Here is a 15140-nt window from a genome sequence, read left to right as displayed (position 1 = left end):
GTCTGACCCTCTCCTCCTCTCCCGCCACCTGTTTCACCCTCCTCCCACTACATTTTGCCCCCTGCACAAATTCCGCTGATCCTACCCCTCCAAGTGGTAGCGTGACCAATTTTGGCTGGACATACAGTAGAATGTCAGAGTTATGAACTGACTGGTCAACCCCACACCGCATTTGGAACTGAAATTACATGATCAGGCAGCAGCAGAATCCTCCCCAAAAGCAAATACAGTACAATACTCTGTTAAACATAAACTACTAGCCAGGATGGGCAGGGATGGTGTCCCTAGCCTCTGTTTGCCAGAAGCTGGGAATGGGCAACAGGGGATGGATCACTTGATGATTACCTGTTCCCTTCATTCCTTCTGGGACACCTGGCATTGGCCACTGTCGGAAGACTGGATACTGGGCTAGGTGGACCTTTGGCCGTTCTTATGTTCTAAAAAAATTAAGGGAAAGCTTTTTAAAAAATTGACACGGTAAAGAAACTTTCTGTGCCTGTTTCATTTAAATTAAGATGGTAAAAAGAATTTGTCTTCTGCAGAGTAAAGTTTGAAAACTGTATTAAGTCCATGTTCAGTTATAAACTTTGGAAAGAGCAACCATAACGTTTCATTCAGAGTTATGAACGTTTCAGAGTTATGAACAGACGGTTCCTGAGGGGTTCCTAAGTCTGAGTTTCTGGAGGTTTCTGAGTTAAGTCTGTATTCCTGGAGGTTTCATCACATGACCTACTTTTTAATTAAAGAGTAATCTTTAATTCCTGGAGACTCCCGGACAATCCTGGAGGGTTGGCAACCCTTCCAGCTTGCCCCCTCTTCTCCATTTAGCCCTTGTTTATAGCAGGAAGCAGAGTTCGATGATAATAAGGGCAGAGTGAGGGCAGAGGCTTCAGCCGCTGTTACTGAGCATCCTCAGCTCACCGGAGCCTGCTTACTAACAGCAAAGTAGAGAATGCAGACGGGAAGCAGGTTTTGAAGGTAATTCTGGGCTCTGCCGGAGCATTGACCCCTCAGCTGGGGACTTCTGGTAATAGAGAAAGTGCTGGGAACGGGTCGGAAAGTGACTCTGCACAAAGGGCCCCCCAGGAACCTCAGCTCCCTTTAGAAATCTGCTCCCTTGTGGATGTATCTAGGGTCGGAGCTGAGCTGCAGGGAAGCAAGTGCTTCCTGTTGGGAACTGCTTAGGGGTAAAACCGTGGTAAGCTGTACGGGTTGGCGGGAAAGGGGACTGCAGGGGGGCTATGATCAGGCCCCAGGGCGGGTCCCCTTTTTCTCTGGGGGCAGGGAGGGAGCATCAGGAAGGGGAAGAAGAATTAAAAATAAAAAACGGAGAAGAATGGGGGGGAGAGGAGAGGCAGCATGAGATGTAGCATATTTATCCATTTGCGCAGTTAGGGGAAAGGGGACAGTGGGTGGTACAGGGGAGAGCTGGGGGTGGGGGGAGGCTAATTCATTTAATAATCTGACCCCATTACCGCTCCCTCCCACACCCACAGAGACAAGCCCTGGGGCCCCCTCAGATTCCGGAGTGAGAAGTAGATCTCCTCAATATTAAAGTGAGAACAGAGATGTGTTTGTTTCATCAGGCACATCAAGTCTAAGAGGTCTTGGATCCTGAGTCTTTATAGGGGCACTTCCACACTGCCAGGTAAATAGGCTTGGCAGACTTCGATTTTTATTTTGTTATAGTTTTTTGCAGATAGTATCTATGTTTATTTTAAAGCTTTTTATTTTTATTGATTTAAATTGTCCTAGCTGTGGGAAATTATTGGGGGGGGGGCAGGCAATCGTGGAATCAGGCAGTTATTTGGTGACAGGAGGCGCTGAAATTCAAAATGTTAAAGATTCATAACTGTTCAAACTAAAAATTGTCAGCAGCACATGTCAAAATCTAGACAAAGTAAATATCTATAAATCAAACTCTAATAAGTTCTCAGGCAGCATTTTTCTTAGTTTGCCTATTTGTTAATTTGGAAATATTTTTGTGGGTTTGCCTGTACGGTGAAATTGACGTTACAGATGTTAACTGATAAAAATCTAATCTTTCTAAACCTACTTGTAGATAACCTAACAGCACCCTCTCCCTCTTAGGGAACAGTGGGTTAAGACTCAAGACAAATGGGTTCTATTCCTGGCTCTGCTGCTGGTTGCCCTCGGGCACGTCACTGCCCCACTCTGTGCCTCAGTTTCCCCCCTCAGAATGGGGCTAATGATACTGACTCCTTCTGTAAAGTACTTTGAGAGCCACTGATGAACAGGACGATGAAAGCTAGGTATATAATTAATGACCCACTCTGACCCTTTTGCAAGATTGTGGCCACTGTTATTTATTTAGCTAATTTTAGTAATTTGATAATTTGTTATTGACGGCTCTAGCCACATCCAGCTAACATTCAGTTTCTTTTCATACATTTTGCACTTCCAAAAAAGTCTCTTTTTAAAAAATAAATGTTAGTTTAACATGATTTCATAACATCTTTGAAAAGAGTTGTTTTCCAGAAATGCCTGTCAAATTTAATCCAAATATTGGATTACATGTTGGATTGGATTAAGTGTCCCTGTGATGGGGGCTGCTGTACTCACCACTGGAGGGCACCGCCTCCTGGCAGTTCTGGGGATTTGCTTGGTCAGGCTGGTGCCCCTTTCAGTGGTTGCACGCCATCCCTCAGTGGTTCTCTCAGGTCTGCAGCCCTTCTCTCATTCCAGGAAGCGCAGCCTCTTCTTCGTGATTCAACCCACCGGGCTAGGTCACTCAGCATTTCCCCCCTTCCTGGGTATAGTCCCTTTCAATTCTCTGTCACTACTACAGTGACCCAGGCAGTCCTCCCATTCACTGCCCCACACTTGGTCTATGCCATACCCATGGTGACTGGTGGGGGAACCCGGGCCCATCCTTTACTCCGGGTTCCAGTCCAGGGACCCAACACCCAGCAGTTCTGGGCTTTCCCCTCCCAGCCCTCACTGCTCCTTTCCTGCTCCTAGATAGGAAGCCCAAAACTGTAATCAAGGCCGGGAAGATTGAAGCCAAATGGATGGAGGTGGTGGAGAAGAAGAAAGCTAGTAGCAGTTGGTGCAGATACCAGAAGGGGCAACCCAAGACAACACCCCATCATTGGGGTCAGCCCAAAGCCCCACCTCACAAGGAGGAGCCCTCCACACAGCCAGGGAGACCCAAGATGCCCTCTCATCCCACCACCCCACTCTCCAACCACCCACCTCGCCCCAGCCCACAGTCAGCTGCATGATGCTTTAAATGTAATGAGCTGGGGCATGTGAAGGCCATCTATCCCAAGAGCACCAGCCAACTGCAACTCATCAGCATGGAGTCCCACTGACAGCCTTTAGGCCGAGATGCCTCGCACATACCCCCAGAGCAAAGGGAAACTGTGAGTATGGGAGGGAGGAAGATTACTGAGTGGAGAGACAGTGGAGCACAGGTGTCAGCTATCCACCAATCCCTGGTGGACCCCAAATTGATCAACCCAGAGGCCCAGGTGACGGTGGAACCCTTTAAGGCCAACTCTTTTAACTTGCGTACAGCCAGGTTGCCTGTCCAGTACAAGGGCTTGTCAGAAATATGGACTTTTGCAGTCTATGATGATTATCCCATTCCCATGCTGCTGGGAGAAGACTTAGCAAATCATGTGAGGCGAACCAAACAGGTGGGGATGGTAACCCGCAGCCAGGCTAAACAGGCCTCCACACCTAACTCCATTCCTGAGCCTCCTACAGGGACCCAGGCAGAGGTGGGAAAACCAGACCCCAGAGCAGAGTCTATGACAACAGTTGTAGATCCAGTTCCTGGGACCCAGTCAGAACCAGCCTAAAGATCGGAACTGGCGGAGCAGTCAGCACCAGAGCCTGTACTTGCAACCCCACCAAAGTCAGAGGAGTCAGCACCAAAGGGCGCCACAGAGCCTGCACCTGCAGCAGCAGCTACATTGGCGCAAGAAGCTCAACTGGAGCCTGAAATACAACCCAGTGCACTAGCGGAGAGCGGTTCACAGTCGGTGGAGACACTCCCGTCACCTGCATCGCTTCTAGTGGGACCAAGCCCAAGTCCACAACCCAGCAAGGAACTAATGTCTCCAGCATCAATGGAGCAGTTCCAGGCAGAGCAGGAAGCAGATGAAAGCCTCAAGGGAGCTTGGACGGTGGCACGGAGTGACCCACCACCTCTTAGCTCTTCCAGTAGGTCCAGGTTTGTTGTAAAAGGAGGACTCTTATACAAGGAAACCCTTTCTGGTGGGAACAAGGAGAACTGGCATCCTCAGAGACAGTTGGTAGTTCCAACTAAGTTTAGGGAAAAGCTCTTGAGCTTAGCCCATAATCACCCTAGTGCCCATCCTGGGGTGAACAAGACCAAAGACCATTTGGGGAAGTCATTTCACTGGGAGGGAATGGGCAAGGATGTTTCTACCTATGTCCGGTCTTGTGAGGTGTACCAGAGGGTGGGAAAGCCCAAAGACCAGGTCAAGGCCCCTCTTCAGCCTCTCCCCATAATTCAGGTTCCATTTCAGCATGTAGCTGTAGATATTCTGGTTCCTTTCCCTAAGAAGACATCCAGAGGAAAGCTATACATACTGACCTTCATGGATTTTGCGACCCGATGGCTGAAAGCAGTAGCTCTAAGCAACACCAGGGCTAAAAGCATAAGGCAGGCATTGGAAAACATTTTTGCCAGGGTAGGTCGGCCCTCAGACATCCTTATGGATTCGGGAACTAACTTTCTGGCAGGGATCATGAAACGTCTTTGGGAAGCTCATGGGGTAAACCACTTGGTTGTCACCCCTTACCACCATCAAACAAATGGCCTAGTGGAGAAGTTTAATGGGACTTTGGGGGCCATGATACGTAAATTCATGAATGAGCACTCCAATGATTGGGACCTAGTGTTGCAGCAGTTACTCTTTGCCTACAGGGCTGTACCACATCCCAGTTTGGGTTTTTCACCCTTTGAACTCGTTTATGGCCATGAAGTTAAGGGGCCATTACATTTGGTGAAACAGCAATGGGAGGGGGTTACATCTTCTCCAGGAACTAACATTTTGGACTTTGCAACCAACCTGCAAAACACCCTCAAAGACACTCTAGCCCTTGCTCGAGAAAACTTACAGGATGCTCAACAAGAGCAAAAGGCCTGGTATGATAAACATGCCAGAGACTGTTCCTTCAAAGTAGGTGACCAAGTCATGGTCCTGAAACCGCTCCAGGCCAATAAGATGGAAGTGTCGTGGGAGGGGGCATTTACGGTCCAAGAGTGCCTGGGAGCTGTTAACTACCTCATAGTGTTCCCAGCCCCTATCCTAAAACCTAAAGCAGGGGTCCCAAACTCAATTTACCTTAGGGCCAGTGCCAGTCCTCAAATTCTCCTAGCGGGCCAATAATGTCACTGAAGATGGTGTTCAGAAAAGAAAACGTTTATATTGTATTTTTATTTCGAATTTCTTAGAAATAATAAAACTGTCATACAACTTTGTACAATTCTTCGCCTGCCAGAGAGTTTTTAGTGTTTGCCAGACACCTGGCAATGCTTCAGTTCTGTGAGTTTGTTGATGTGATAACTGGTTCTGTTGATGAAGGGAAAGCAGTGGACGTGTTATTCCTCGACTTTAGCAAAGCTTTTGACGCAGGTCTCCCACAGTATTCTTGTCAGCAAGTTAAAGAAGTATGGGCTGGATGGATGCACTACAAGGTGGGTAGAAAGTTGGCTAGATTGTCGGGCTCAACGGGTAGTGATCAATGGCTCCATGTCTAGTTGGCAGCCGGTATCTAGCGGAGTGCCCCAAAGGTCGGTCCTGGAGCCGGTTTTGTTCAATATCTTCATTACTGATCTGGAGGATGGTGTGGATTGCACCCTCAGCAAGTTTGCGGATGACACTAAACTGGGAGGAGTGGTAGATACGCTGGACCTAGACAAATTGGAGGATTGGGCCAAAAGAAATCTGATGAGGTTCAACAAGGACAAATGCAGAGTCCTGCACTTAGGACAGAAGAATCCAATGCACTGCTACAGACTAGGGACCAAATGGCTAGGCAGCAGTTCTGCAGAGAAGGACCTAGGGGTGACAGTGGACGAGAAGCTGGATATGAGTCAACTGTGTGCCCTTGTTGCCAAGAAGGCCAATGGCATTTTGGGATGTATAAGTAGGAGCATTGCCGGCAGATCGAGGGACGTGATCGTTCCCCTCTATTCGATATTGGTGAGGCCTCATCTGGAGTACTGTGTCCAGTTTTGGGCCCCACACTACAAGGATGTGGAGAAATTGGAGAGAGTCCAACGAAGGGCAACAAAAATGATTAGGGGTCTGGAACACATGACTTATGAGGAGAGGCTGAGGGAACTGGGATTGTTTGATCTACGGAAGAGAAGAATGAGGGGGGATTTGATAGCTGCTTTTAACTACCTGAAAGGTGGATCCAAAGAGGATGGCTCTAGACTGTTCTCAGTGATAGCAGATGACAGGACAAGGAGTAATGGTCTCAAGTTGCAGTGGGGGAGATTTAGGTTGGATATTAGGAAAAACTTTTCCACTAGAGGGTGGTGACACACTGGAATGCGTTACCTAGGGAGGTGGTGGAATCCCCTTCCTTGGAGGTTTTTAAGGTCAGGCTTGACAAAGCCCTGGCTGGGATGATTTAGTTGGGATTGGTCCTGCTCTGGGCAGGGGATTGGACTAGATGGCCTCCAGAGGTCCCTTCCAACTCTGTTATTCTATGATTCTATGTTTTGCCTCAGTGACTGAGCAGTTGAAACCTTCAGGATTGCAGCAAGGTGGGCATCAGATAGTTGTGTTCGGTATTTTGACTTGTTTATATTCATTGTGGAAAAAAGTGACGCTCCCTCCATGGCTGACTCTGCCCGGTGACTAGTGACGGTATCTCTGTCCCTCTCCCCCAGCCAATGGGAGCTGTGGGGGGCGGCACCTGCCGCAGACATTGCCGGCAGCGTGTCTGCATTCGTCTCTCCTCCGCGGGCTGCAGTGGGGACGTTCTCGGGGCGCAGATGGCTCGCGGGCTGGGACTTTGAGACCCCTGACCTAAAGTATACCTTGTTAATTCTCTAAAGCCCTTTTATTCCCGAGAAATCAAGGTTCTCCAGTTTACAGCCCAGGAGAGAGATGACACTGAGTGGCCCGAAGGAGTCTACTATGAAGGGAAAAGCAACGGTGGTTTTGAAGAGATGAGCCTTTCCATCACCCTTGGGCATAAGCAGCGACAGCAAACCCAGGAGCTGTGCACCAGCTTCATGCCAATGTTTTCAGCCACCCCGGGACAGACAGAACGGGCGTACCACTCCATTGACACAGGTGATGCTCGCCCAATTAGAGCCCAACCCTTCCGAATGGCTCCTCAAGCCAAAACAGCAATAGAACGGGAGATCAAGGAGATGTTACAGATGGGTGTAATCCGCCCCTCTGAGAGATGGGGAAATCCAGTTTTGTATGGACTACCGTAAGCTAAATGCTGTAACTCACCCAGACAACTATCCAATGCCACGCACAGATGAGCTATTGGAAAAACTGAGACGTGCCCAGTTCATCTCCACCTTAGACTTAACCAAGGGTGTAGGGAGCCAGGGTGGCTTCCCTCCGAACCAGACGGTAAACAGCCACTCTCTCAGACTGAGTGGGCGGGGCCAGACCAAGCTTACTCCACCCCCTGGAAGGGGAGGGGTAGAACAGGAAGTACAAAGGGCGGGGCCCTTAGCCCAGTCAGGGCAGCATCAGGAAGGGAGACAGACACAGGCTGCTGGCCGTTCCCTCCAGACCCTGCTGCCGAGCCAGGGAAGGCCCTGGGCCAGGAGAAACCTGATCTGGAGGAAGGACTGGGGCTACCAGGACTGCCAGCCGCCGAGTACCCGGAGGAACTGGAGGAACCAGGCAGTAACCCGGGCCAGCGTGAGCCACAGACTCTTGCCGGCGCTCCCCCTGCCTGAGGGGCGCGCCACAGACTCTTGCCAGCGCTCCCCCTGCCTGAGGGGCGCGCCACAGACTCTTGCCGGCGCTCCCCCTGCCTGAGGGGCGCGCCACTGACTCTGGCTGGCACACTTCCCTCCGCTAATTCCCTAGTGACTGAAAGGTGTGACCAAGGCCTGTCGGTGAGGCAATAGCTCCCCACCGCCCTCCAGCGGCTCGGTGGACCAACTGAAACCTGTCACAAAGGGGTACTGGCACGTACTGCTAGATGAATCCTCCAAGGAAAGGTCAGCCTTCATTACCCATGTAGGGTTGTATGAATTTAATGTGCTCCCTTTTGGACTGCGAAATGCACCTGCCACCTTCCAGAGACTGGTAGATAATCTTCTGGCTGGACCTGGGGAATTTGCAGTAGCCTACCTTGACGATGTGGCCATATTCTCAGATTCATCGGCAGAACACCTCCAAACTGTCTTCCAGCGCATAAGGGAGGCAGGATTAACCATTAAGGCCAAGAAGTGTCAATAGGCCTAAACAGAGTAATGTTCCTTGGACACCAGGTGGGTCAAGGAACTATCAACCCTCTACAGGCTAAAGTAAATGCTATCCAAAATTGGCCTGTCCCTAAGTCAAAGAAGCAGGTCCAATTCTTCTTGGGCTTGGACGGGTATTACAGATGATTTGTACCACAATACAGCCAAATTGCCACTCCACTGACAGACCTAAGCAGGAAAAAACAACCAAATGCAGTTCAGTGGTGTGAGCAGTGTCAGAAAGCCTTTAACCAGCCCTTACGTCTAACCCTGTACTAAAGGCCCCGAACTATGACCAACCGTTCGTCATAACCACAGATGTGTCTGAGAGTGGTGTAGGAGCAGTTTTAATGCAGGAAGGGCAAGATCAACAATTCCATCCTGTTGTGTTTCTCAGCAAAAAACTTTCTGAGAGGGAAAGCCACTGGTCAGTCTCAGAAAAAGAATGTTACGCCATTGTGTAAGCTCTGGAGAAGCTACTCCCATACATTTGGGGATGGCGGTTCCACCTACGGACTGACCATGCTGCACTGAAGTGGCTTCACACAGTCAAAGAAACTAACAAAAAACTTCTTCAGTGGAGTTTAGCTCTTCAAAACTTTGATTTTGAAATACAACTCATTTCAGGAGCCTCTAACAAAGTGGCTGATGCACTCTCCTGGGAAGGTTTCCCAGAATCAGCCAGGTAAAAATGTCCCTGCATTCTAAGTCATTGTAGTCCTTGAAATGTAAAAAAAAATACTGTTTAGTTCTTCATGTAATTATTAGTGAAATTAGAGGTGCATGTAACTTAATAACTCTGTTTCCTAACCCTCCAGGAAAAATCACAGCCAGTGTGGACCTGACCTAAACCAGGCTGGCCAACACCATCTGTGGTTTGGGGGGCGTGTAATAAATGAATTGGCGGAGTAGCTTCCTTTTATGGACACCCACCTAGCCATTTAACTATAAAATCCCTCTTGGAGCTGTTCTCTACTTACTTTACCTGTAAAGGGTTAACAAGCCCACAGGTAAAAGGAAAGGAGTGGGCACCTAACCAAAAGAGCCAATGGGAGGGCTAGAACTTTTTAAAATGGGGGGAAAAACTTTCCTTTGTCTGTGTGGTGTTCTCCGGGAAAGGGGGGGAACAGGGAGCAGTTATGCTGTGAGAAGCTGAAGGCCAGGTATGAAAATCATCAGCTCATGTCTAGAACAACTTATTTAAGAACCCAGATATGTAAGGAGATAAGGAATGTTTAATAAGACGCGATTAGGTTTTTCTGTTTATTTCTTATTGGCTTGTGGACTCCTCTGTGCTAACCCCAAATGTTTTTTGTTTTGCTTGTAACCTTTAAGCTGGACCTCAAGAAGGTTATTCTTGATGTTTAATTTTTGTAAGTGGGTTTTTTAAATCTAGCAAAAGCCTAAGTTCCAGATGTATTTCCTTTCTTTTTGTTTTTTTAAATAAAATTTACCTTTTTTAAGAACAGGATTGGATTTTTGGTGTCCTAAGAGGTTTGTGCATATGCTGTTTAATTACCTGGGGGAAACATTTCCTTTGTTTTCTTTCTCAGCTCTTCCCCGGAGTGGGGGTGAAAGGGCTTGAGGTTACCCCACAGAAAGAAATTCCCAAGTGCGCCTTCCTGGGTTTCAAGAGGTTTGCATTTGGGTGGTGGCAGCATCTACCCATCCAAGGTCATGGAAAAGCTGTAACCTTGGGAGGTTAATACAAGCCTGGAGTGGCCACTATTAATTTTTAGAATAATTGCGGATCCCCACCATCTGCACTTGAAGTGCCAGAGTGGGAAATCAGCCTTGACACAAGGGGAGACAGCTGAAACAGAAGAGACCTACACCAGACTATCCCATAGCCAAGTGGCTAGGGTTCCCAGCCAATGGGAGCTGCGAAACCAGTGCTCTGGGTAGAGGCAGCGTTCAGAACTGCCTGGCCACACCTCTGCCTAGCAGCTGAGCGAGGGGGATGTCGCTGCTTCTGAGGAGCCCCCAGGTAAGCGCCGCTCAGAGCCCGCTTCACCCCATCCCGTACCCCAACCCCCTGCCCCCCTCCCTCACCCAAACTCTGCCGCTGCTGTGAGGGAGGTGCAGTCAGGTGGGGAGCCTGCTGGCCCTGCCAATCCCCACCCCGCAGCACTAGTGCGGGTTCCGGGCCACACAATGCCACCCGTGCCCCCCTAGCACCAGCAGTGGTCCCAGGCCATGCGCCACTGCCCGTGCCACCCTGCAGCACCTGGGCCACCCTCCCCCAGCACCCATGGTGCCCCCCCTTCCCTCCCCAACTTTTAGTCACTGGTATTTTTAGTAAAAGTCATGGACAGATCATGGGCCATGAATTTTTGTTTACTGCCCGTGACCTGTCTGTGACTTTTACTAAAAATACCTGTGACTAAAATGAAGCCTTAATTATCTGTCCTGCACTGCCTCTACCTGTCCCCTGGTATGTGTCCACTTTAAAAAACCCATTTGTTTTTGGTCAAAATAGCGGCATACTTATTTTGTTCATTCTCCAAACATAACAGTTCATTATAAAATTGTCTTGATTGGGGAGGTTTCATGGCTATTTTTCTTCTTTCTTATGAATAAAAAAGGACCAAATAGTTACTTTATTCATTTATTTTTTTTCTCCTCTTTTCATATGGTAGAAATTTTGGACTTATAGTCCACAATAATTTTTGTAAAAGATTCTGTGGAGAACTGGACAAACTAGTAGGTTTATAACATTCCCCAGAGGGATAGCAGATGAAATCAAATGAGACCAGCCTCTCCCCTCCTTCAGGGATACAGAAACAAGAAGAGATTGCCAAACCCACCAAAGAAATTGCAGAACTCAGAAGTGCTACCAGTCACTTAGACCAGCCACAGCAAGTAGGCTGTCCCCTCCTCCAGGACTAAGAAGAAGTGCTGAGAGTTCATTTCAGAGACTAAATTTCTCTCTGTGTTCTTAATATAAACAACTGAAAGTTACTTAGGGCATGGCTACACTTGCAAATGCAGAGCGCTTGAGTTAAACCAGCCTTCAGAGAGCGCAGTAGGGAAAGCACTGCAGTCTGTCCACACTGACAGTTTCAAGCGCACTGACATGGCCACATTTGTGGCACTTGCAGCGGAATTAGGAGCGGTGCATTGTGGGCAGCTATCCCAGCATGCAAGTGATCGCAACGTGCTTTTCAAATGGGGGGTGGGGTGGGGTGGGGTGGGGTGTGACAGGGAGTGTGTTGTTGCGTGTATGTGGGGGGAGAAAGCATGTCAGCATGCTGTCTTGTAAGTTCAGACAGCAGCAGACCCCCTTTCTCCCCCTTCCGCCCCCGCCTCTCTATCTAACACACAGCATTCCACACTAATGGCTTGCTTTGTCTCAGAGCAGATAAGCAGCCGGCTGTCAGAAACGGAGCTTTCAAAGGGCATATCCACATTCCTGCAGCGATTCAAAAACAATGACAAGAGTGGCCACTTGACTTAAGGGGATTATGGGATGATTCTGGAGGCTGATCAGAGCGCAGTAATGCAACACCTCGTCCACACTGGCGCTGCGGTGTTCCAGTGGGGGCGCAGCAAACTTTATTCCACTTGCCGAGGTGGAGTACCAGCAGCGCTGTAGCTGCGGAGTCAGAGCGCTCTACATGCCTTGCCAGTGTGGACGGGGAGTGAGCTAGTGCGCCCGGGGCTCCTTTATTGCGCTGTAACTCGCAAGTGTAGCCAAGCCCTAAATTGAGTCTCCAGCCTTTTTGGTGAGACCTCAAGGAACCATATTTTAGATTTTAACTAAATAATGCTATATGCGTGTTTCTTCTTTGTGAGTCCAAGTAAATTGGCCTCAGAGAGCCTCAAACAATAACTTTAAGTAACTGCTTTTGATATTTTCACAGAGTCATAGAAATGCAGGGCTAGAAAGGATCTCATTAGGTCAACTAGTCCAGCCCACCTTGGCTGAGGCAGGATTAGGTATACCCTAGACCATCCCTGACAGGTGTTTGTCTAACCTGTTCTTAAAACCCTCCAATGATGGAGATTCCACAGGCTCCCTAGGTAGCCTGTTCCAGTGCTTAACTCTCCTCATAGTTAGAAAGGTTTTTGTAATATCTAACCTCAATCTCCATCACTGCAGACTAAGCCGATTCTTTCTTATCCTCCCCTTGCTGGACATTGATCATTGTCCTCTTTATAACAGCCTTTTAAATATTTGAAAGCTGTTATCATGTCCCCTCCTTAGCCTTCTCTTCTATAGACGAAACATGCCCGGTTCTTTCAATCTTCATTCAGAGATCAGGTTTTCTAAACTCTTATCATTTGTGTTCCTCTCCAGTTTGTTCATGTTGTTCTTACAGCGTGGTGCTCAAAACTGGACACAGTACTCCTCCTGAGGCTTTTCCAGTGCTGAGTAGAGTGGAACAATTACCTCCTGTGTCTTACATACAACACTCCTGTTTCTTCGTAGTGTATGTGCAAAGTGCCTCAGGTGGCATGTGACCAGGATTCATCACTGAATTTGCTCTGCTGGATGGATCATTAGCTTCCCTGACTTATCCCAGAATTACATTTGCCTTTTTTTTTTTAACAGTGCCTCACTTTTAAACTAGTCCCTTTCAAGCCAAACACTATAAATAGCAGGGATCACATCCCTAAAAGTGCCTTAAGAAAAAAGGCATCCTTACTCCATGGAGAATTACAGTGTGATAAACATATTAGAAATTCTGAAGAATAGATAACTGATATGAGATAATGTAATCAGAGATCTTGGAGATTTGTATTGTTCTATGGTATAAGTGCTTGGCCTCCAGGCATCTGGAGGGACTTCCAAAGTAGCGCACAGCAGTATGGCATGCACACAAACAATAGCCTGCACTAATTCAATTCACATCCAACTTAGTACACTTTGAAAGAGGATTCCAGAATTTGCACCAAATAGGCAGTTAGAATGTTTTACGGGTTTGCACCATAGGTGCACAGGCCTTTTCCATCTGCACTAAATCGAGGTAGCGCAGACTAACACCCCCAACACTCCAAGAAGACAAGCCCCAGAGACAGCCCCTGCCTGCGGATAGTGTGGGGGCAGAGTGAGGTCAACTGACTTCAGCACTGTTACTGAGCATGCTCAGTCCATGTGAGCATATTCAGTAGAAGCCAAACAGCAAATCTAGAGGGCACGTGACCCCGCATGCAGTATTTTGCATTCAGGACATGCCTGGAATATCTGATATCCAAGCTTAATGTATAAAACGGTTGGCTACATTCCTATGAGAGTCTTGGTGAATTAATAAACTTGTTGATTAATAACTATCCTGATTTGAGAAGTACTGTCCAAGGTAAAAGTAAACCTGAGAAAAACCTAGCATTGAAATTAGTGAAATAATGCTCTTGGGTTCTGCTCTGACCTCTGCCACTTGCCTGCCAGGTAACCTTGGGCAAGTCACTTCACTGCTCTGTGCCTCAGTTTCCCCATCTGTAAAATCGGGATAATGACCCTGCCTTCCTTTTAAAAAGTACTTTGACATCTACTGATGAAAAGTGCTAGACAAAAGCTAGGCATTATTATGATGATGAATAATGATTTCCCTTTCTTAGGGTTTTGAAAATCTCACTCGGCACCTACATATCTTAAAAAATGTGGCCCTATGTTCTTGTCCAAGAGGGGAGGTAATTTTTATTCACGCACTTCAAACCTATTTGTATTGGTTTGTTGCTCTAATATCCATTTAAATCCAAACACTTGGCGGAAAAGATCAATTTAAGTGAAGTGAAACTTGGGGGTATACAAGACAAATCAGACTCCTGAAAGGGGTACAGTACTCTGGAAAGGTTGAGAATCATTGGTCTAGCAGACCAGTATTCCTACATTGATAAAGCACTCCTAGTGTAGACTTTAGCTGTAGGTGCTTCTGAAAATGTTAAACTTGGTGCAAGTTATCCGGACCGACTGAATTTAAAATACCTCACTTTAGTATAATAGTGTGTTGCTGTGTATAATTATTCAGTGATGAATGTTTGGCTGTATTATTTTCCCAACAGAGCTGTTAATAGTTCAGTTTCCGCAGTAGGAGAGTGTCCAGAAACTGTGATTTAGAAATGGTCTGGGTTTAAAAACATGAAATATTTTTGTAGCAAGTATTCCCTAATAGTGAGACCTATTTTCACCATTTTCCCCCCAGCACAGGATTTTCCATTCCCAAACCTGATGTGATCTTCCTGATGGAGCAAGCATGGGTCCCAGTTCTCCAAGGCTCTGAGGAAAGGGACAGCCTGAGCGGCACTGACACAGGTGAGGATTTGGTGAAACGGACTCCAATAGTATCATTGAGTGAAAGGAACAGCTGGGATTCCCACAAAGGGCTTGTGAGCTCCCCAGCTTCTAGCTCATCTTGCCCGAGACAGGATGGCCCCCAGCAGGTGTCATATCCTCTTGGCAGATGTCATTTATTGCTGCCCACCCACCCTGACGGACACCTGCCTGTAGCTCTTTCCCCCTGAGTGTTTGGATGGGATGTGGAGGCAGAACTCGCCTCCTTTTCTCTTTCCTCTGGGGAAGGGTTTAGGGGATTCAGCTCCTGATATTTCTACCAGGGTTGGAAGGGAGGTCAGGAGGTCATCTAGTCCAACCCCCTGCTCAAAGCAGGACCAATCCCCAATTTTTGCCCCAGATCCCTAAATGGCCCCCTCAAGGATTGAACTCACAATCCTGGGTTTAGCAAGCCAA

The 15140-nt window shown here is 47.8% G+C and overlaps 2 protein-coding genes across 7 annotated transcripts in view; both read left to right on the top strand.

Moving 5' to 3' along the window:
• Nucleotides 1–9302, top strand: part of LOC102946742 (zinc finger protein 664-like) — a 33168-nt gene extending 23866 nt beyond the window's left edge. The window contains exons 3-4 of the mRNA XM_043528507.1: nucleotides 7788–7901; nucleotides 9271–9302. Of these exons, the coding sequence (XP_043384442.1) occupies nucleotides 7788–7901; nucleotides 9271–9302 (146 nt within the window). The remainder of the gene's footprint in view (nucleotides 1–7787; nucleotides 7902–9270) is intronic.
• The window catches only part of LOC102946970 (zinc finger protein 501), an 86863-nt gene that overhangs the window by 29537 nt on the left and 42186 nt on the right, over nucleotides 1–15140 (top strand). For 3 of the 6 annotated variants that reach the window (XM_043528785.1, XM_043528784.1, XM_043528788.1), the window contains exon 2: nucleotides 14596–14705. In XM_043528785.1, the coding sequence (XP_043384720.1) occupies nucleotides 14636–14705 (70 nt within the window). In that variant the 5' untranslated portion in view covers nucleotides 14596–14635. Of the gene's footprint in view, nucleotides 1–13350; nucleotides 14706–15140 lie in introns of those variants that run through there. The other 3 variants (XM_043528789.1, XM_043528783.1, XM_043528787.1) reach the window with 3 other exon arrangements.

The sequence above is a fragment of the Chelonia mydas genome, chromosome 14 (genome assembly GCF_015237465.2).
Source record: "Chelonia mydas isolate rCheMyd1 chromosome 14, rCheMyd1.pri.v2, whole genome shotgun sequence".
Lineage (NCBI taxonomy): Eukaryota > Metazoa > Chordata > Testudines > Cheloniidae > Chelonia > Chelonia mydas.
Note: the sequence above shows the minus strand (reverse complement) of the source record. Positions and strands in the feature narration are given on the sequence as shown.